The sequence below is a fragment of the Podarcis vaucheri genome (assembly GCF_965113315.1).
Source record: "Podarcis vaucheri genome assembly, chromosome: Z".
Taxonomy (NCBI): Eukaryota; Metazoa; Chordata; class Lepidosauria; order Squamata; family Lacertidae; genus Podarcis; species Podarcis vaucheri.
The window spans coordinates 6,405,616-6,428,312 of record NC_138758.1 but is presented as its reverse complement, the minus strand read 5'-3'; the positions used below and the strand labels follow the sequence as shown (position 1 = coordinate 6,428,312).

At 47.5% G+C, this 22,697-nt stretch overlaps 1 protein-coding gene across 1 annotated transcript; it reads left to right on the top strand.

The window, feature by feature from the left end:
• Positions 1-300: 300 nt before the first annotated feature.
• On the top strand, positions 301-18,306 carry LOC309523439 (uncharacterized protein; the record flags this gene model as incomplete). The annotated part of the gene is made up of 6 exons (XM_082207284.1): positions 301-544; positions 2,807-2,908; positions 3,895-3,969; positions 5,460-5,559; positions 6,394-6,542; positions 17,308-18,306. 6 exons carry the CDS (start codon positions 301-303, stop codon positions 17,934-17,936), a joined length of 1,299 nt encoding a protein of 432 aa, XP_082063410.1. The 3' UTR covers positions 17,937-18,306.
• Positions 18,307-22,697: the final 4,391 nt, after the last annotated feature.

The window sequence follows — 22,697 nt, the reverse complement described above, 5'->3', positions numbered from 1 at the left end:
GCTTGAGAGTTTCCCCTTTTAGGGATGTCAAATTTCAAACTTACCAATATTTTCTGCTGTGGGCAGTTCCTACAATCATAGAATTGTATAGTTGGAAGGGACCTTGAGGGTCATCTGGTCCAACCCCCTGAGATGCAGGAATCTCAACATGCAGTTCCACCATCCAATTCAAAACCATATCAGTCCCTGCTTAGCTTTGCAAATGTGTGAGCAGTTTCATTGCTACATCACTAGCAGAACTTCCCATAGGTCCAGTTCTAGAATTCTTTTCAAAGGTCCAGTTCATTGTGATGTAACGGAATGAAAATGTGTAAGATCGAAAAGGTAAACCAAAGCAGCAATTGGAAGCATTGCAGCTCCAATGACGGGGTGGAAATAGCTTCACATTTAGATGCTTTTGGTCACCTCTACATTCCTTGGCCTCTTGCCGTTATCTTCAGACCAGAAAGAACCTGGGACACTTCGACAATGAACCAGATTGTGCCATCCCTTTTCACAATCCTTTCTGTGGAGTTATCATGCTGTCCTAGAAATGCATTTTCAGGTGAGCTGAAATTGGTCTTTCCCATAACACGGCAGCAGAACCCACTTAGGTCCTCTGAGCCAAAAGGAGTGGGGCCAAGCAGCTGTCCCCATGCAGGGCTATTCAGGGCAACCTGCTTATTAAGCATTCATCCTGATTTGCTTGAGCAGAGGTTAGATGGCATTGCTTCAAAGCAAGGGTTTTCCCACTCTCCCCAGTATGGTTTCCCATCACTTTCCTTAAGCAAAACATCTGATCTTTGGGGAAAGTGAGTTTGTTGCTCAAAACCTCCAAGTCAACTATAATTGTATGATCTGAATTTACCAGTATGTGAAAGAACCCATCCAAAAATAATAAGAGTCTGGAAGTGCCTTCATCATCTATCTTTCTTTCTTTCTTTCTTTCTTTCTTTCTTTCTTTCTTTCTTTCTTTCTTTCTTTCTTTCTTTCCCTCACACACACACAGCCTTCTCCACCCACCCATCAGAGCATGCTGGGATGGGAAAGTTTAAATTATTCTTCCACAAACAATAAGATCCCACCATGTGTCCTCACACCCACTGCCCAATTGCACTGGGAACAACTGAGGAGTAGACAGATATTAGCCCTATTTGCACTGTGCATTTAAAGCAGTATCATGCCACACAACTTTAAGCAGTTGTGGCTTCCAACAGTTTGTAAAGAAAAACTTTCCCCAGCTAATCTCCCTTAGGCAGGGTTAATAATGTTCTGTCCATCTGTGTAACATGGAATCTAGTACTCTGTGTGATCTTCTGACAAGGAAATAGCATGCTTCTTTCCATTTTGCAGATTACAGCCACATCTGAACTGTACATTTAAAGCAGTATCACAACACTTTAAACAGCCATGGCTTCACCCAAAGTATCCTGGGAACAGTAGTTTAAGGGTGCTGAGGTTGTTGGAGACCACTATCCCCCACACAGAGCTAAAATTCCCAGAGTTCGCTGGGAATAGGTATTGATTGTTAAACCATTCTGAAGATTGTAGCTCTGCAGGGGTAGGGCTCTCCTAGCAACTCTCAGCATCTTTAACAGCTTCCAGGGTTCTTGGGGGTAAAGCCATGGGTATTTGAAGTTGGATGCTTTAAAAGTACAGTCGTACCTCATGTTATATTTGCTTCAGGTTGAGCGTTTTCAGGTTGCGTCCATCGGCGACCCAGAAGTACCAGAAAGGGTTGCTTCCGGGTTTCGCCGCTCGCACATGTGCAGACTCACAAAATGACGTCACGCACATGCCCAGAAGTGGCGAATGACGACCCACACAAACGCAGACATGAGTTGCATTCTGCTCATGTTGCGAACGGACCTCCAGAACGGATCCTGTTTGCAACCAGAGGCACCACTGTATATGCAGATGCAGCCTTTGTGTGTTCATGTCTTCATCAGTTCCTTTTATATATATATATAAAATATTTATTAAAGTTTCAGAAAAAGGAATTACATAAAAACAAAAAATACAAAGGTAAAAGACAAAAATAAAAATACAAGAAAGATACAGAATAAAAAAAGTAAGCTGTTCCCAATGCCTATAAGCTGGGCAGCAAGGAGACAGCAGCGGGCGCACAAATCTATCATGTCTCTTCTTGGTCATTTCTTTCCTCGGAAGGTTGATAGCACACTCCTACCAAGAGATTTTCCCTTGCAAGTGTTTCCCTCCTCACATTGGCCTTATAAGGTAAATGCAGAGCTGGGAACTTGTTCTTCTGTCCTAGCTTGCTTCTAAAAAATTGGATTATGCTCCACATCCTAGACCAGAACCTCTAGCCTTTGGCCAAATGTGGCTCTCCAAGTCTCTCTTCCTGGCCTTCAGGACTCTTTCCTGCCATGCCCCCTCTCCTGAGGCTATGCCCCACACCAGCCCTGCTACACATGCTCCTCAGTAAGAGCTGTTCAACAGTGGAGCTGTCTCCCTTGAGAGCTGGTGGGCTCTCCTCCCTTGGAGGTTTTTAAGCAGAGGTTGGGGGGCCATCTGTCCTGAATGCTTGAGATTCCTGCATTGCAGGAGGTTCGACTACATGACCCTTGGGGTCCCTTCCAACTCTACCATTCTATGTATTTTTGCCTGGCCAAAAATTGAATCTTGACAATGCTTACCTGGATGGATGATGGAGAGGGTGGTTTTTTATGGGGGAAGGGGGATGCCATGTTGCCCCTTAAAGGTTACCAAAGAGGCATTGTGGCCACCATGCAGGAAAAGGTTCCTGACCCCTGTTCTACAGCTTGCTTTCCAGTGAAGTCATCCACTCCCCCTCTAAATGTTTTAGCACCTTTCAAGGCATACGAAGAGCTCGGGAAGAGTCCTCCAGCTCCAGAGGCCAATGCTGGGACAGCTCAGCCAACTTCGGAATCACTTCTGGAGTTTATGGGTGAGATGATTTGTGTTTGTGTTTGTGTGTGTGTGTGTCCACAATAGACTGGCTAAATAAACTTCCATGTACTACTATGCATTCCGAAAATGTTTAAAACTTCCAGGCAGGTGGGGGGTTAAGACCAATATGTGGTTAATGGCTTTGGTTAGGAGTAGCAGAACTCTCTGTCACTAATCATACATTCCTCGGGGCAGGGGCAGTCACTGGGATAGCACATGGGTAGGACCACTGGAGGGCAGCATCTGTACTGGTTGCCTATCTGCTACCTGGCCACATTCAAGGTGTTGCTATAGGTATATAAAGCCCTTAACAGCTTGGGACCAGTTTACTTGCAGGACCTCCTTAGTTCCACTAGGGAGATTTGTCTGCCGCCTTCCTTGTCTATCTTTAGGTGCCAGACCAAAACATTCGTCTTCAACCAGGCCTTTGGCTGATTATTATTCTACAGCCTTTTAAATGTGTTTGTGAGAGAGGGGTTCTTGTTTCGTTGTTTCTGTTTTAACTATTTATCTGTTCTTTTATCTCGTATTTTAACCTTGTGAACTGTCCCGAGATCTTTTGATGAAGGGCGGCATATAAATCTAATAAACAAATAAATAAAATCTACTTCTCATTGTGTACCACTTGGATTTTTAAAAATGAAACCGAGATACAGATTTTTATAAAATGAATGTTTGGGGCTCACCTGATAATGTCTTGTCAAATGATCAGTAATGCCGTCTGCCTTTCTACTGCCCACAATATCATGCAAAATGCACACTGAAAAGTCTTCTGGCATGAAAGGATTGTAAAAATATTACCCATACCTTAGCAACTTTTAACTGTTGTTGAACTAATAACTTCTCAAAATGCATGTTAATGCACTTTGATGTTGCTCAATTAATATTAACGCACTTCTCAGATTTGGATCTTACTGTGTCCAATAGTTTTCTTGTCTTCTTGATCATGTCTTGCACTGTTTCAACCTGTTCTTTTTGTGGAAGTCAGAAGCATCCCACACAAGACTGGACTCTCTCGACCACATGTTCTCCTGAAAAGATCCATCAACTGGAACAATGGTAAGTGTGTTTATTTAACTATCTCTTTAAGAATGAGGGAGGGCAGGTACAATGCTTTGCCACTGTATGTCTCCTGGAACATTGCAAGATGTGGGAAGGGTTTGATGGGAGACCCTATATTGGAAAATTTTCAATGTCTAATGTTTTACAATTTTTTTATGTGTTGTAAGCCACCCAGAGTGGCTGGGGAAACCCAGACAGATGGGTGGGGTATAAATAAAATTATTATTATTATTATTATTATTAGGAGATAATGTTTTAAGGGCATGCAATTTCCCAATACATATATGTCTATGCTGAGATCTAATTGTCATGTAACATTATTAGACGTTGCATTTGTTGTACTCCTAAGAACAACTGGATAGCAAGAACAGGTATGTGGTACAGCCCTCCCAGGTGCGAGAATTTCATGTTTGAATGGTTTCACACACTCACACCCCCACTACCATCTTGCTAGGATTTGGTAAATATATTACAGAAAGAAATAGCCTAGCAAGACAAAGAAAACATAAGTTTATTGCTCATGGCAAGCAAAGCTTTACATCTGGCCAAGATGGAGTGCAGAAATTACACTGGCACATGGCAACTTATACAGGGAATAACTAAATTGGAGAAGCAAGAAAGAAGGACACCGTGAGAAGATGTGATCTGTTTTGCCAACAATTAGTTACTTAAAGAGAAGGAATCAGTGAGGGAAGTATAGGTTGCCTTTCAGTCTTCTTCCGCCACCAGCTGGTTCAGGTAGCTCATTGCAAGGACTGCTACTTCACTCACCAACACATCTAAACTCTGTAAACCAGTGTTTTCCAAAGTGCGCAATGCCACCACTGGGGGACACTGAAATGACCCAGGGGGCAGTAGTAGCCTTGGGAGGGGTGTTGAATAAAAATAAGAGGGTAGTAGAAGCATAGAGAAGAGAAGAAATTTTTGAAAAACCATTTGTACAAGTTTTATCTGTTGTGTAATAATGCTTACTGCCAAGTTAGGCGCCATTGCAGGGACGGCAATAATGCCTCCCCTGGAAATTGCAGTTGTACTGGAGGCAGAGGATTTTCACGGGCTTGGGTGAACCCTATTTGGCTTCAGCCAGGGCCAGCAAGTGGATCACAGCTTGCCTGCCTATTTGGCCAATGGAAGGCAGACTGTAGTGCTGGGGGCCCCTTGTGGTGGATTGGACTGAGCTGGAAGGTTTCACTTTGGTCCACCCCATGGGTTTTTAATCCCGGGGCCTGGTCCACCTCCTTGCAAAATTCGAAGAAGTGGGTGCCTGGGTTTTGGTTCCCATTGTTGCTTCAGACAGTGTGAAGTAAGTAGTGTCACCTTAAAATGAGAATTTCTCATTTATATTAATTTCTCCTCCATACCATGGTTCTGCTGGCTGAGGTTGATGGAAATTGTAGTCTCAAACATCTAGAGGGCACCAAGTTGGAGAGAGCTGGTGTAAGAGAGGTCGTGGGTGCATGGCTCATGGTGCTTTCTTTAATTTACAGTGATTCCAAACCGGCCCGCCTTCGCGAAGATTGTTGTTGAAGGTTCTATAGGCTTTGGTTTTGCCTTTGTGATCGCAATTGCTTTGTGGTGTATCCTCTCGTAAGTATGTCTATTTTTTAATAATAATTTTTAATTTGTTTTTTTACATGAAATGTGAAGTTATTCAATTCACTTTTGATATAATAATTTCTTACATTTTGACTTCCCATTCTGACGTCCGTGATGCTCCTGTTGCAGTCATTTATGTGCTGCCATAACTACCATTTATTTTCATAATATTCATTTATTTATTCTCCTCCCCTTGCCTATAATTCAAATCCTGCTTGAAGTTTCATTTGAATATAATTTTTCCTTAAATAGTTCAAAAAAAATACCCATGCTTTGACAAAATTCTCATTTTTTTGGTCTCTTATTTTTGCTGTCAATTTTGCCATCTCTGCATAGCCCAGTAACTTTAAAATCTATTCTTCCTTTGTTGGAATTTCTCCTTCTTTCCAATTCTGCACATACAGGATTCTGGCTGTGGTAGCAGCATACATAAACAATTTAAACTTCTTTCTTTCTTTCTTTCTTTCTTTCTTTCTTTCTTTCTTTCTTTCTTTTGCTTGATATTTGAGCATCACCCTTGCATGTGGCAAGTCAAAGGTTCAGTCCCAGAATCTCTAGGTAGGACTGGGAATTATTGCTGTCTGAAACCCTAGAGAGCTGCTGCCAATCAGTGTAGACAGTACTGAACTAGATGGACCAGTCTGACTCGGTATAAGGCAGATCCCTATATTATTGCTGGATAAATGTTCATTAGCCATAGTAGTAAATGGGTGTTGGCCAACAGTGCTTTCACATCTCTTTCTCTGAGGAGTGATGGCACACTTGCTGTTGGGAGGCAGGGTTTCAGATGCCTTCTTCCTTTGACGAACTTGCTTCCTCTTCCAGTGAATTGGTAGGTCGACTGAAGCGGGTTAACGCTCGTGGCAAGCGCCTTCTGGCACAAAATTTCTTTTTGAGGCAAGTCCAGGAGGAAAAAGAGGCAGCCAGGAAAAAACTAATGGAAGAAAAGGAATATGAAGGCTCAGCTAAGACAGGTAAGACTGTTGTCAATGATGCACCTGTAGACCTGAGGTGGAAAGACTTCAGTATTGTCAGATCTGCTTTGATTTTTACTAGAAACCTACCAACCGGTGCCAGGTGCAAAAGAGATAAGGGACTCTCCAGACAGGAATTTTATTGTGGTTATATTGTGCAACAATAATAGTGCATTGGGGTTCCTTTGAACACCTTTCTGTTCATGATGCTATCAGGGTGGTCCTATGCAATTCCACATTCCATACTGTTAGTGCCTTAATACATGCACACAAAAAACTTTTCCACCTACAGAAGTTTTGGGGTGATCACACTGCTTCATTTCCAGTCAGTGTGTATCCCATAATTTCCTGCTGAAATCCTAATCTAAATCTTGAACTAATTTACAAAACTATTAACACATTTTTACAAGCATTGAATGCCACAACATAGCAAGATGATACAGAGAATGAGAGGGAAACTAATAACCCCCCTTTCAAGGCTTCCTTGATCCAACTAATCTGAGGAGACCAACGTCCAATATGAGATTACTTTTAATCATTTATGGACATTTAAGAACTTTGGGAGAAATCTTCTCCCTTAGTTTAAACATGATTGTTTATGCTTTACACTCAGCAGGAAGGTCTATTCATAAAGAAACATGAAGTTTTCTTGTTTCAGCTTTCTTTTGTGCCCGGTGTCAAATTAGTCTTCTGGACCCCATCTCTTTGTTATTCCACAACAATTCCCCTTTAATGAATCCCTGTGAAGGGCTTTCATTGATTATCAGCAATCCTCTAACTAGCACAGATGTTGACACGTCCTGAGAGAAATGTCTTCAACCCCTTGCCATCCTCTGTGTGAGTTTTATCTTCCCTTGATCTGCACCCATGGGCGAATCACTTTCTTGCCTTCCAAAGGAGCCAAAAAAGGCTAATTGGGCACACTTTGGGTAAAGGTAAAGATAAAGGGACCCCTGACCATTATGTCCAGTCGTAGCCGACTCTGGGGTTGCAGCGCTCATCTCGCTTTATTGGCCGAGGGAGCCAGCGTACAGCTTCCGGGTCATGTGGCCAGCATGACTAACCCGCTTCTGGCGAACCAGAGCAGCGCACGGAAACGCCGTTTACCTTCCGGCCGGAGCGGTACCTATTTATCTACTTGCACTTTGACATGCTTTCAAACTGCTAGGTTGGCAGGAGCAGGGACCGAGCAACGGGAGCTCACCCCATCACGGGGACTCAAACCGCCGACCTTCTGATCGGCAAGTCCTAAGCTCTGTGGTTTAACCCACAGTGCCACCCACGTCCCTACACTTTGGGTACACTTGTCTAATCAAAAGGCTAAGCCCAAATTAGAATTTCCCATAGCCCCCAAGTTTCAGGTCCAGGAACTAATCTGTTGAACAGTTCTAGTAGGGGCATTAGGCCAAATGAACTACCGGTATTTTGATTCTATAAAGCAGTGATTCCTGCTTAATTGAAGCATGTATGTTTCTGTGTTACTGTTAACTTGTTTCACATGATGCTTCTCCTGAAACCATTGGATCAATAGGGAAGATTGGCACATGTGCCAACATTAACCACCACCCCTCACTCCACACATGCAAACTTTAAAACAAGAACACAACAGTCGATTCTCAAAAATCATTGTTGAATACTCCGTTTATTTCACACTTCCAGCTTTCTCTGACACTAACATTCACTTGCTTATACTTCCCTTTCGTTTCAGCAAAAGTCAACAGAAACCTAGTCACACACTACTGTACCCAATATACAAACAAATACTCCTGTACCCAATATACAGGCATGCACACACACAAAAAATAACTAATTTAAACCTTGCAAAAGAGCAAATTGTCCTCTCATATGGACCCTGAAATGACTAGAACCGCACTTACTGAAATAATCAAACAAATGAAGAAAGAGAGTGCCTTTGAAGAAAGCTTACTCGGGAGTAAAAATTACCCATTGAAGGTTTTGCACAAAAACAGTAAAAGATGCCACAAAGGCTTAATACAACTTAGAGGACAACAAAGCTTCAGAATTGACACATGTGGCTCAGACATTGATGGGCTAGCCTAGACATTTTGTAAACAATAAAGCTACCAAATACATTGAAAGCTTGCCCCCCTCTTCTCCAAAGCAGGTCACAAAATCAGTGTCACCTTTTAATAATTATCTTAGCCAAATAAATCCAAGTCAGAACTCAATCTCAGATAGACAATGCCTGCAGATGAAAATTCTACATTCTGACCAAAAAAAATTACTCACTTCTTCTAGTCATAATTCCTCCTAGTATTTCCCAAATAATTCTTATACACTTTTAAGGAAATAAACTCAAATGAAAACCAGCTACTTTACACTCAACTTTAACTCTCAGTATGAAAATCACAGTGGAGCACTCTTCTACTGTCTCCTGAGACAGATGGATGTCAACAACAACATTGAACTCTGCAGGTTACTGCTGCAGCTTGGAATATGAGTGCATGTTTGCCCAGTTGACCTACTGTAGCAAGAAAATTATTATTATTATTATTATTATTATTATTATTATTATTATTATTTCAACAATGGAAATAATGGATGTCAGGGGTTCAGAAGCAGAGAAGCAGAGAAGGGTGGAAACAGAGAGCGAGGGGGAGGAAGCCGAAGGGAGAATGAGTGATGATGACGACCCGAGATCTCCAAGCCTAAGCAGTGAGTCAGAGGACTCCCAAAAGGGAGCCCCAGTGAGCAGAGCAAGGGGGGGATCCGGGGGGACACCCCAGGAGGAAGGGAACAGAGGAGATTCAGAGAGCAGCAGCTGGAAGTCGGGACCCACGCTCAAGACTGAGAGCAGCAGGGAGGAAGGCAGCCAGGCATCGGGTTCCGGAGGCCGTCAGCAGGAGGGAGGGCACGAGTCAGGGGTGGTCACGCCCTCCTCAGAGAGCGAGGCAACGGTCAAGAGGAAAGTAGAGAGTTGGGCGCGCGCGCCAAGTTCAAATGCAGCGGAAGCTGGAGCAGTAAGCAGCCCGGAGAGTGAGCCAGGTCCCAAAGCCCGCCGAAAGGAAGCGGAAGGATCAGGGGGGTCAGCGTCAGAGGAGAGTAGAAGGGAGGAGTCCCAGGGGGGCAGAAGGACCCAGAGACGTAGGGAGAGGCGAAAGAGGTGGAGCAAGGCTAGGGTATTAAGCTGGTGTGCAAGAGGCGGGGACTCAGATGGGTCTTCGCCGACCTAGGGCAGAAGGTGTAGAGCTGCACGCTGCAGTTCGGAAATGAAACCTGTAACTCAATAAAGACTCTTTTAAAGTGGACGCTGTGTGGCGTGGTCCTATGTGAGCTGGGACCTGGTAGCAGCTCTGACAGTAAGACCCATCTCATCAAAGCTTCAGAAACCTGAAACCTCGCAGCGGGAGCAGAAGCCGCTAGGGGAGGAAGAGGGGTGTCTGTAAGCAAGCTCACAAAGGTTAGCAAGATGACGGAAGAACAGAGGATCTCCGCGCTGCAAGAGGCAGTGACCCAGTTGTCCTCAGAGGTATTGGCTTCCAAGAAACGGGAGGAGGAGACTACAGCCGCCTACAGAGACCTACACGCCAGGTTTGAAATGCTTGTTAAGCAAGGGCAACCGGGACCCAGACCGGAGGGCGTGGGATTGGCACGGAGAGCAGGAGGGCTTGTGGCTCATTTCGATGGGACTTTGCAACAGTACCCTAATTTTAGAGCAGACGTAATGTGCGCACTGCAACTGCTGGCAAAAGACTTTAGAGATGAGGAAGAGAAGGTGGGGTTCATATTGTCCCATTTGCATGGGGATGCCAAAGCCTGGCTGCGCAATTTGTGGAGGGATAAAGATCCGGCGCTTCAGAATGCAGATGCCTTTATCAAAGCGATGGATGCGTGTTTTTTGTCTACTATCGATGTGGATCTTGCCAGACGGGAGATTCATGGACTAAAACAAGGGAGGGCGAGCGTCCGGCAGTATCACGCCCGATTTTTTGCGCTGGTCAGTGCTTTAGAATGGGATCGGGATTCGCCCCCTGTCAGAGACCTCTTCTGGGAGGGTCTAAGTTCTGCGGTTAAGGATGAAATTGCAAGGGGGGAGAGGCCCCGAAGCACGCAGGAGGTGGTCCAAAGGGCGCTGACTGTGGGGGTGAGGCTGGAAGAACGTCCATGGTGCAGAGATGAAGGACGTGGAGGGCGCGAAGCAGCGAGAAGTTTCTCTTTCGTTCCGAGGGAAGCAGCGCGTGCGCAATCCACACCTCCGCCAGGAGGGGGAGGGGAACCGATGGAGGTTGGAGGTGCAAGGGCTCAGTCAGCAGCCAGAGCCCTAGCACCGGCAGCAGTGAAAGCGAAGCCTCCTAGAGGGAACAGGAAGTGTTACATCTGCGAGGATCCAGGCCATTTGGCGAAGGAGTGTCCCCGGAGGCTCCACAAGCACACTGCAGCCTCAGCAATGGTGACTGCAGCAACGCAGCAAGGAGAACCACAGCAGGGAAACGACGATGTCTGGCTGGAGACGGAGGCACTGGGGCCCAGCCAGACGCATCTGTGAAGCAGTCCCCAGCGATATTGCAACCCACGGATCCCCTCCCACCCAAACCAGTAGTGCAGCTCACAGCATCTCTCCAGCTACCCGACGGCGTCACTATCGAAGTGCCGCTTTCTGTGGATTCTGGAAGCAACGCAGACTTTATAGCGCAGAGCTTTGTGGAGCAGCACGCTATACAGCTATTGCCTGCCACTCTGCCCCTGCAAGTCGTCACAGTGGATGGCAGAGAGTTGCTAGGGGGGCAGGTGGTGAAGCAGACGCCACCGATGGTGATGCGCCTTGGCAACCACAGGGAAGTCATCAGTTTTAATGTCACCCAACTGTCGGACACGCCCATTGTGTTGGGCATGAGTTGGCTGGACAGGCACAGTCCGACACTGGCTTGGTACCAGAGACAACTGATCTTCGGCTCCTCTTATTGCGCAGAACACTGCATCCTGCCCCGACGGGAGGGAGAGGAGGAGGAATCACAACTGCAGTTGGGAACGTTGCAAGCGGTCCCCCACAAATACGCGAGCTTTTTGGAGGTCTTCTGCGAGAAGGAGGCGGACAAGCTACCCCCTCACCGGCCATATGACTGCAAGATTGACCTCCTACCGGGGGCGACGCTGCCGAAGGGGCGGCTATACTCCATGTCTGAAGATGAAATGCAGGAACTCAAACAGTTCATCGAGCATAATCTGGAGCGTGGCTTCATCAGAGAGTCCAAGGCAGTGGGGGGCAGTCCCGTTTTCTTCGTGAAAAAGAAAGACACGCCCCAAAAAAGACTCGTTGTGGACTACCGCCTTTTGAACCAGATGACCAAACCGTCTGATTACCCCATGCCCAGGATTGACGACCTCCTCGCGACGGTGCGCAAGGGACGCGTGTTCACCAAGTTGGACCTGCGAGGGGCGTACAATCTCATCCGCATGCGGGAGGGCGATGAGTGGAAGACGGCCATGTTCACACCGCTGGGCACCTACGAATACAGAGTTATGCCCTTTGGATTACAAAATGGCTCTCACTGTTTTCAAGCTTTTATGCATCACGTGTTGGAGGGACTCCTCTACAAGACATGCGTCTGCTTCCTGGATGACATCCTGATTTTCTCTGACTCGCAGCAAGCTCACGACCGAGACGTGAGGGAGGTGCTCAGCAGGTTGCAACAACATAGACTGTACGCCAAGCTGGAGAAGTGCCAGTTCGACACGACGGAGGTGGATTTCCTGGGATACAAGTTGTCGGACAAGGGGATAGCCATGGACAGCACCAAGGTTCGTGCGGTATTGGATTGGAAGAGCCCGCGCAACCGGAAGGAGGTCCAGCGGTTTGTCGGCTTCGCCAACTTCTATCGCAAGTTTATCAAGGGGTTCGCGATGCAGACGGCAGCAATTACGGACACGCTCAGCTCCAAAAAAAAGAAATTCATCTGGACGGAGCAGGCGGAACAGTCCTTTCAAGCGCTCAAGCATCTCTTCGCATCGGAGAAGCAACTGCTGCATATCGACCCCAGTAAACCGTTGAGGGTAGAGACAGACGCGTCAGACAGAGCCGTGGGAGCTGTCCTGCTGCAGCGAGACCCGCAGGGGGTGTGGCGGCCGGGAGCGTTCTACTCCAGAAAGCTCAGCAAGTCGGAGCAGAACTACACCATCTGGGACAGGGAGTTGCTGGCCATTCATGCAGCTTTCAAGGCGTGGAGGCACTTCCTAATCGGCGCCAAGCACACGGTGCAGGTCTGCACGGACCACAAGAATCTGGAGCACTGGCGCACGGCTCAGTTCCTGAACCAGAGGCAGATACGTTGGGCGGAGTTCTTTGCTGACTTCAATTTCCGAATAGAGTACGTCCCAGGCGACACCAACATCATGGCGGATGCACTGTCCCGAAAACCGCAATACCTAGAAGAGGTGACGCCAGCGGCGGCCATGCACATCTTCGCACCGACGGCGTGGGCGTGTGCCTCAGCTACAGTAGACCTGGATGCGGTGCGACGTGCATTGCGGGACGACTCATTCGCGCAAGACAAGATGGCGGAACTGCTCAGAGGCACGGCTACCACGGACGAGTTCCAGGTGCGGGACGGCTTGCTCCTACGCAAAGGGGCTGTCTATGTACCAGGAGACGACCTTCGCGCCAAGGTACTGCAACAGTTGCACGACGCACCCACGGCCGGTCACTTTGGCACAGAGAAAACGATGGAATTAGTCGCGAGAGACTTCTGGTGGCCCAAGCTGAGAGGAGAGGTCGCGGACTACGTCGCGAGGTGCGACACCTGCCAGAGGGCCAAGCCGGTACACAGACCACCGGCGGGACTGTTAGAACCGCTGCAAACACCGTTTGAACCGTGGGAGAGGGTGGCCCTGGACTTTGTGACGGATTTACCCAGCTCGAGAGGCAAGACAGCTGTGCTAGTGGTGGTGGACTTGTTCACCAAGATGGCACATTTCATTCCGTGTGCGAAGGTGGCCACGGCGGAACAAACCGCCAAACTGTTCATAGATCACGTGTTCAAAGTGCATGGCCTGCCACGGTCTATCCTGTCCGACCGCGGACGCCAGTTCATCTCGTCTTTCTGGCAGAAGCTGATGGGTTTTCTAAATGTCAAGGTCAATCTGGCATCAGCAAGACACCCGCAGACCAACGGGCAAGCAGAGAGGGTCAATGCCATCATGCAGCAGTACCTGAGATGCTATGCCAATCAACAGCCTGCGACGTGGGTGGATTACCTGCCGCTAGCCGAGTTCGCTTACAACAACACGAAGCACGTGTCCACAGGAGTGACGCCGTTCTTTGCCAACAATGGGAGGAATCCCAGAACCTTCCCGGGACTGGAGAGAGTGGGGGAAGGAGAACCACAGACGGCGGACGCGTTCGCGTCAGAGCTGCAGGCGGTCCACGATCAACTCAGACGGCAGCTGGAGCTGGCTAAGCACGCCTACAAGGTGCAAGCTGACAAGCACAGGCGGGTTGGCGAAGTGATCCAAGTGGGAGACTGGGTCTGGTTGGCAGCCCACGCAGTGCCGACCAGGTCACTTGCCAAGAAGAAGTTGGGGCACAAGCAGATCGGTCCGTACCAAGTCGAAGCGCAGATCAACCCGGTAGCCTTCCGACTGGCGCTGCCGGAGGGTTCCAGAATGCATCCGGTGTTCCACAGGTCGGTGCTCACTCCCTACAAGGCACCTCACAGGTTCCAGGAGCCAGGGACGGCGCCAAGTCCGCTCCGGGAACGGACGGAGACGCGGGAGGTGAAGCACCAGGACCACATCAACGAGGTCACGGAGATTTTGGACTCCAGATGGGGGGAAGAGGGAGTCGAATACCTCTTAGCCAGAGAGGGCACCCGGGCCAGCGCCAATACCTGGGTACCAGACTACGCTTTGGAGGAACCCCTGCTCAAGGACGAGTTTCATGCCCTCTTCCCACACAAACCCATGCCAGCGAGCTTCTTCGACGACTGGTTGTTCACACCCACACTTTCTTCCAGCACGTTCCATGGATTCGACTCAGAAGGGGAACCCGCACGGAGCACCCGTTCCCCAGAAGGTTCACCGGCAGGTTCGGCATCAGGCAACTCGTATTGGTGGGACGATCGACCAGAGGAGCAATGGCGCAGGAAGTGGCTGGAGATGCCAGGTCGAGCGACCGACGCAGAGACTGACATGGACGTGTTCGGGGAGGACCTCGGGTTCGAGCACGGCGGTACAGAGATGGAAGAGCAACAAGTCAACGTCGACGACCGCGAGGGGGAAGACTCGGAGGTCTTCAGTTGGCGGCCACCCACGGGGAGCGACCTGTATCCAGCATTCCCTCCCATGATGATGGAGCACCCAGCACCCACACCTGACAGCGGGGAGGGGGGAAGGGGGGGCTTCGAGGGGGGGATGGATGTCAGGGGTTCAGAAGCAGAGAAGCAGAGAAGGGTGGAAACAGAGAGCGAGGGGGAGGAAGCCGAAGGGAGAATGAGTGATGATGACGACCCGAGATCTCCAAGCCTAAGCAGTGAGTCAGAGGACTCCCAAAAGGGAGCCCCAGTGAGCAGAGCAAGGGGGGGATCCGGGGGGACACCCCAGGAGGAAGGGAACAGAGGAGATTCAGAGAGCAGCAGCTGGAAGTCGGGACCCACGCTCAAGACTGAGAGCAGCAGGGAGGAAGGCAGCCAGGCATCGGGTTCCGGAGGCCGTCAGCAGGAGGGAGGGCACGAGTCAGGGGTGGTCACGCCCTCCTCAGAGAGCGAGGCAACGGTCAAGAGGAAAGTAGAGAGTTGGGCGCGCGCGCCAAGTTCAAATGCAGCGGAAGCTGGAGCAGTAAGCAGCCCGGAGAGTGAGCCAGGTCCCAAAGCCCGCCGAAAGGAAGCGGAAGGATCAGGGGGGTCAGCGTCAGAGGAGAGTAGAAGGGAGGAGTCCCAGGGGGGCAGAAGGACCCAGAGACGTAGGGAGAGGCGAAAGAGGTGGAGCAAGGCTAGGGTATTAAGCTGGTGTGCAAGAGGCGGGGACTCAGATGGGTCTTCGCCGACCTAGGGCAGAAGGTGTAGAGCTGCACGCTGCAGTTCGGAAATGAAACCTGTAACTCAATAAAGACTCTTTTAAAGTGGACGCTGTGTGGCGTGGTCCTATGTGAGCTGGGACCTGGTAGCAGCTCTGACAATGGAAATATAGTGTTATGAGTTTGTGGGTGCTAGACCACTATGGTCTCCGAATCAAGCATTAGAATTTAATCTGTTGTTGTTGTTGTGTGTAAAACAAATAAAAATAAATAAAACAAATAAAAATATAAAAGAAGAAGAACTAGGAAATAGCCAGGTAGATTAATAGGGGAGCAAAGGATTGATTACCTAGTCCCTTCCAAGGTGAGCTAAGCCTGGCACGACAGCTTTATGGTCTTACATAACTTCATGCATTAATTAGATTTAAGCATGTTGGTTATATGAGGCTGATTGTCTCACAAAACCACTCAGGAAAGTGTAGCTCTGTAGAGGGAGCAAGATTCTCTTAACAACTCTCAGTGCCCTTAACAAATTACAATCCCCAGGATTCTTGGGGGGGGGGAGCTATGGATGTTGAAACTAGAATGACACTGCTTTGTATGTACCGTATTTTTCGCCCTATAGGGCGCACCGGCCCATAGGGCGCACCTAGTTTCTTGGGGGGGGAATAAAGAAAAAAAATTATTTTTCCCCCCCCCCCAGGTGCGGGGCTGGGGCGGGGGAAGCCCGGGCCTCCCCCAACCCCAGCCCCCAGAACAGGCTGCTATCCGCAAGCCTTGGGAGCCCGGCGGGAAGTCGTGCCGAGCTCCCAAGGCTTGCGGAGAGCTGCCCAAAGCCCGGGGCGTGCTCCGCTGCGCTCCCAGGGTTTTGGGCTGCAGGCTGCTGTCTGCAAGCCTTGTGCCAGCCTTCCAAGGCTTGCGGACAGCTTCCTGAAGCCTGGAGAGCGAGAGGGGTCGGTGCGCACCGACCTCTCTCGCTCTCCAGGCTTCAGCGAAAGCCTTCATTCGCCCCATAGGACGTACACACATTTCCCCTTCATTTTTGGAGGGGGAAAAGTGCATCCTATAGGGTGAAAAATACAGTACGGTATATTGCAGGTGGGGCATATGTCAGACATCCTGCTGAGTGCTGGAGTTGGCACAATCAAATAGTTGATGAAGCCCAAGAAGCCTGCCCCCTCCTCACCAAAAATCCCCCTCTTGGAATTAAGTGGAAATAACACAATTTGGCCAAAGCTATCATAACTGGGCTTAGATGTGAAACTGGCAGCTAGTCTGGTTTTATCTTTCTAAGATAGTTCTATTATATTGTAGCTGAGGAGTATGAATTGACTATACAGTGGTACCTCGGGTTAAGAACTTAATTCGTTCTGGAGGTCCATACTTAACCTGAAACTGTTCTTAACCTGAAGCACCACTTTTGCTAATGGGGCTCCCCGCTGCCGCCGCGCCGCTGGAGCACAATTTCTGTTCTCATCCTGAAGCACAGTTCTTAACCCGAGGTACTATTTCTGGGTTAGCGGAGTCTGTAACTTGAAGCGTCTGTAACCTGAAGCGTCTGTGACCTGAGGTATCACTGTACGAGCTAAGAAGTATGAATTGTTGGGAAAGGATCTAGAAGACAATTGTGTATTGGGGAGCCTCTAATGTTTTGCTGTGTTCTGTTATGTTTTGCTGGAAGCCACACAGATGCATGGGGCAACCCTGTCAGATGGGTAGGGTACAGGTTATGGGGTTTTTTTGTTTGTTTATTTATTATTATTATTATTATTATTATTATTATTATTATTATTATAGAAACAAGGAAAAAGAAAATAATGGAGGAGGAGGAGGAGGAGGAGGAAGGAGGATATTCTGTCCCAGAAGGAAAAGCAAAGAAAAAGAAGAAAGGGAAAAGGCATGCAATAAAGAAGAAACTAGGTAAAATTAAGAAGGTTGCAAAATCAGAAGCTGTGCAAAAGCATATTGGTAAAATTAAGAAGGTTGCAAAATCGAAAGCTGTTCAGAAGCATATTGGTAAGATCAAGAAGGCCGCAAAATCGAAGGCTGTTCAGAAGCATGTTAATAAGATTAAGAAGGCAGCGAACTCCAAGACTGTTAAGAAACACATTGGTAAGATTAAGAAGGCCGCAAAATCAAAGGCTGTTCAGAAGCATGTTCGTAAGATTAAGAAGGCAGCGAACTCCAAGACTGTTCAGAAGCACATTGGGAAGATTAAGAAGGCCGCAAAGTCCAAGAATGTTCAGAAACACATTGGGAAGGTCAAGAAGGCAGTGGCATCAAAGGTAAAGAATAAGAAAGAGGGGAAAAGTAAGAATGAGAAGAGCTCTAAAAAGAAGAAGGAAGGTGAGACGAAAAGTAAAAAAAGCTCACACAAAAAAGTGAAACATAGGAAAAGTGAAGAGGATTCTGAAGACTCTGACTAGCAAGCACAAAGACTGGAACCAGGTGGTCAATGGGGATTGGTCAAGAGCAGGCGGAGTAAAGCATCATCCCAAAAGGAAAGTGAAGAGGGCAGGGGCACAGGTGGCCTCACATCAGGGGTAGTCAAAGTAGTGCCCTTCAGATGCTGCTGGACTACAGCTCCCATTATCCCTGGCACCATTGGCCAAGACAGCTGGGGATGATGGGAGCTGGAGTCCAAGAACATCTGGAGGGACACCACATCGGCTAACCCACTTGTATTATTAGCCTGGTCTTGATGACAATGGAGGGACTTCCTCTCTGAGCACTTCTTCTCATGGCAGAGAACCTTGTACTGTCACCTACAGATGAAATACAAAAGATTGAAATTCACATCTGAAAAAAGTGTCCAAGGAGTATGTTTTCCCTGCAGTAATGAGTGGGAGCCTCTTTTCCCAAAAATGGAAAAGCAGTCTTCCAGGAGACTTAACCATTGTTTAAAGCAGTGGTTCCCAACCTTTCTTTGCCCATGCCCCACCTAAGCATCTCTAAGATGCCCACCCCCAGCCCGTGACATATAATTCTTATTACAGTGGTACCTCGGGTTAAGTACTTAATTCATTCCAGAGGTCCGTTCTTAACCTGAAACTGTTCTTATCCTGAAGCACCACTTTAGCTGATGGGGCCTCCTGCTGCTGCTGCGCCACCAGAGCACAATTTCTGTTCTCATCCTGAAGCAAAGTTTTTAACCCGAGGTAATATTTCTGGGTTAGCGGAGTCTGTAACCTGAAGCGTATGTACGGTAACCCAAGGTACCACTGTATTCAAAAAGTGAATTCCTATTCGCGTGGAGGAAGCCCAAAAGGCCATTCACTGTTAATAACTCATTCTCAAATTGCCCCCCTTTAAAAATCAAATTGCCCCCTGTGGGGCGCATGCCCCACCTTGGGAACCATGGGTTTAAAGGCTTGGCACTGTCCCTTCCGACTTTATTAGTTCTTTTTTCTAAATATATAGGTTGTATCCCATGCGAGACCTACTCAGAGTTAACGCATTGAAATTAATGGACATGGCTAACAAGTCCATTATTTTATTTACTCTGAGTAAAACTTTGTTGGATGCAGTCAGTAACATGCCATAAAATGTGTGTCAAATGCAGGTATTCCACAGTTACCCAGTGACAACAGCTGGTGGGCATCATTTTGGCAAAATGGCCTCAAGGGCAAATTCTGATCCCCTAGCTGAGCAATGACTGGCCCATGAGCTGGAGTGCCTAGCTACTGAGAAATTGAGCAAGCTTAAGAAAAAAGTGGGATGCGGGAGGCGCTGTGGGTTAAACCACAGAGCCTAGGGCTTGCCTACTGGAAGGCTGGCAGTTCGAATCCCCAAGACAGGGTGAGCTCCCATTGCTCGGTCCCTGCTCCTGCCAACCTAGCAGTTCAAAAGCACATCAAAGTGCAAGTAGATAAATAGGTACCGTTCCGGCGGGAAGGTAAACGGCGTTTCCGTGTGCTGCTCTGGTTCGCCAGAAGCGGCTTAGTCATGCTGGCCACATGACCCGGAAGCTGCATGCAGGCTCCCTCGGCCAATAAAGCGAGATGAGCGCCACAACCCCAGAGTCGTCCGTGACTGGACCTAATGGTCAGTGTTCCCTTTACCCTTTATCTTTACCTAAGAAAAAAGTGCTGTAGCATCCACCTGGTAGAAGCTGCTGCTGCTACTGCTGCTGCTGCTGCTGCTGGTGGTGGTGTTATTTTTACTATTAGTCTGCATTTCCATGCTACTAGCCTGCTAGCAAGCTCATAAGTACGGTAATTGTGCAAGCTAGTAACTGGTGTGGGCTATTTTACAAAGCTGGTCTCCCAGATGCAGTACACAGCAGAGAAAAGTGGTTGCCTTTGTGCCCTCAAGATGGGCTTATTGGAAGCATCCCAATGGTCACTATAGGAAGCAAAAGAAATGGAGGAGCAATGGAGGCTGGTCCATTAGAATGAATGGGGCCCTTCCCCACTCATCTTAGTCTGTCGTCTCAGCATATTGCTGCCTGCCTCCCTGCCTGCCTCCCTGCTAGCAACAAGACCAGGAGGTGGCCCTAGCGGTCTGCTTCCCTCCTTCTTAGTCTCAAGATTCTGCTTGAAGTAGAACCCAGCGGGTAGGGAAATAGTGACAAAGAATTAAGCCACATTCACACCATATATTTAAAGAACTCTGATACTACTTTAAACCAAAAAATCCTGGGAAATGTAGTTTGTTAAGGCTAATTAAAGTTGCTAGGAGATCCCTATTTCCCTCAAAGAGCTGCAGTTCTCAAGAGTGGATTAAATAATCAGTCCCTCTTCCCCAGGGACTCTGGGAATTGTAGCTCTACAAGAGGAATGTTGGGTCTCCTTACAACTTCTGAGATCATCCTCTGAAGGAATTTGCAGCTGCTGATGACAAGGTGTGAATTCCCCCTCACCTGCTCCCCACATTACATTTAAAGAGGTAGCAGCAATTTTTTTCTTTAAAAACTATCTCAAACCTGTTCTAAATTTTATTTCCTAAGTCATACCTGGGCTTTGCCATTAGGGGGAACCAACAACACATCCCAAACCTCATATCAAGGTTTTTCAGTCTTAAAAATAAATAAATTCCATGGTCTGAACATTCTCTCTTACACCCAGCTCTCCCCACCCTCCACCCCAATCATCATTATTTGTAGTAGCAGTATTAAACAGAAACTTGCAGTGCCAAAGCCTTGTTTGGAATATTTTGGAAAACATTTGTTAAAACACTGTCCAAATGGTTTGGATTTCTTTGAAATTATATTGGACAGAATCACTTAATGTGTTCAACTGGGGGGGGGGAGGAGTCACTGGAATTGCAATGGAAGATGTTGTATTTCTCTCTCTCTCTCTCTCTCTCTCTATATATATATATATATAGAGAGAGAGAGAGAGAGAGAAATACAACATCTTCCATTGCAATTATCTCTCCATAGCTGTTTTGGGGCTCCCCCTGAAGCCCAGAGATAGCTGCCTCCCCCCACAAAAAAAAAACATATTGTGATCTAGCAGTTGGGTAGCCAGGCGTCCTAATTTACAAATAGCAGACCTCTATTTTAATGAGAGTCCTAAGAACATAAGAAGATTAGGTCAATGACTCATCTATCTAGCCCAGCATCCTTTTCTCACAGTGGACAACTGGAAAGGCCCATGAGAAACCCACACACAGGACCTGAATGCAACAGCAGTCTCCCCACTTGTGATTCCCAGTGGCTGGTGTTTAGAGGCATGCTGGCTCCCAACAGTGGAGGGAGGATATAGCCATAATAGCTAATTGTCACAGATATCCTGCATTAATTTGACTAATCCCAGGTTCAATCCCTGCCATCTCTAGGTTGATCTGAGGAAGATTCCTGACTTTCTAAACCCAAGACAGCTGCTACCAGTCAGTGTTCACAAGAGGCGCCCAACAAGTTAACCCTCCAGAGGTTGTTAAACCACAACTCCCATTGGCCCTAGCTAGAATAGCCAAAAGTCAGGGGTGACAGGATTTGTAGTTCAATGTCAACTGTGAGATGCCATGTTGGCTAGCTCTGTAAACTATACAAAGTGCGACCAGTGGGAACAGTGCAGTTTGAACTTAATGGTCTTGTGCACGCAAGGGACAGGCCCTTGGCACACTGGTCCAACCTGGAATAAGGAAGCTTCTAGTGAATGTGATAGCTGCAGCTTTAGAGGTGTGGGTTTAGCCAGAGACGCAGGAAAATGCCTTATACCACTGGAGTCTAGCTCATACTGGCTATGTGGCCCTCCAGGTATTCAGACAATGGACGTTCCCCAAACTACCTGGTGTTGCCATTGGGAACTGAACCTTGAACCTTCTTGCATGCAGAGCAGATGCTCTGCCACCCAGCCAAAGCCCTGCCCCAGATCTACGCAGCTGCTAAAGCCCTATGAAATGTGCAGCTCATTGACATCAAAGGGCTTTAGCATCCTTAACACCATGTTGGAATCTGTGGCCCTTGCGTAGAATGTATCTCACTGGCACCAGTTTCAGTTGAAAAAGGCGTAATGTCACAAATGTCCGCATAAATCCACGATAAAATATTTCAGGCAGCTGTGTTTTGCAGAGAAGGAGATTTTTTTTAACAAAGCTGTGCTTCCCTGATTCAGTGGTGTTCAGTAGAAGAAGCTACTGGGAAATGTAATTGATAATTTTTAAGTAAATGTAGCCTGAGCACAGAATGCAGATGGTAAACCTGCCATGCTGCTGACCTCAAGTTATGATTAAAATAGGAAACAAACAGGAGGCACCGAACTTTGTAATAATTATTTTCGCAACCACTGTTGTTTGCTCCATAATGCAGGTCGGTGGGTCAGCCCGGAGATTCTTCCTAATATATTAGTAAATAAATTTGAACAGATTTTAATTTGCTAATGGAAAGGGCTGCGACAGTTGCTCGTATGCAGCGAGCTACTTTGTCTAACTCATCAGCATGCATCACAGCCACTCGGAGCCATTCACAGAAAATGTTACATTTCCATAAACTGTAGTGCAATTTGTCAGGAGGGAGGGAGGAAAAAAACATCCTCTGCAAACTCTGCAAGATTAAAGATAAACGCATATCATGCAGCCATCATTCTTCAAGAGAGTCTTTAAGATAACTGAATGCCAAACACCTGCTTCAGAAGTCTTGCCAAGTAATCTGGTTCCTGCATCAATATCCAAGGTGCAAAAAAGAAAAGGAAAAGAAAGAAGGTAGGCTATTCCAGTTGGAACAGTGGACATGTTAAGATATG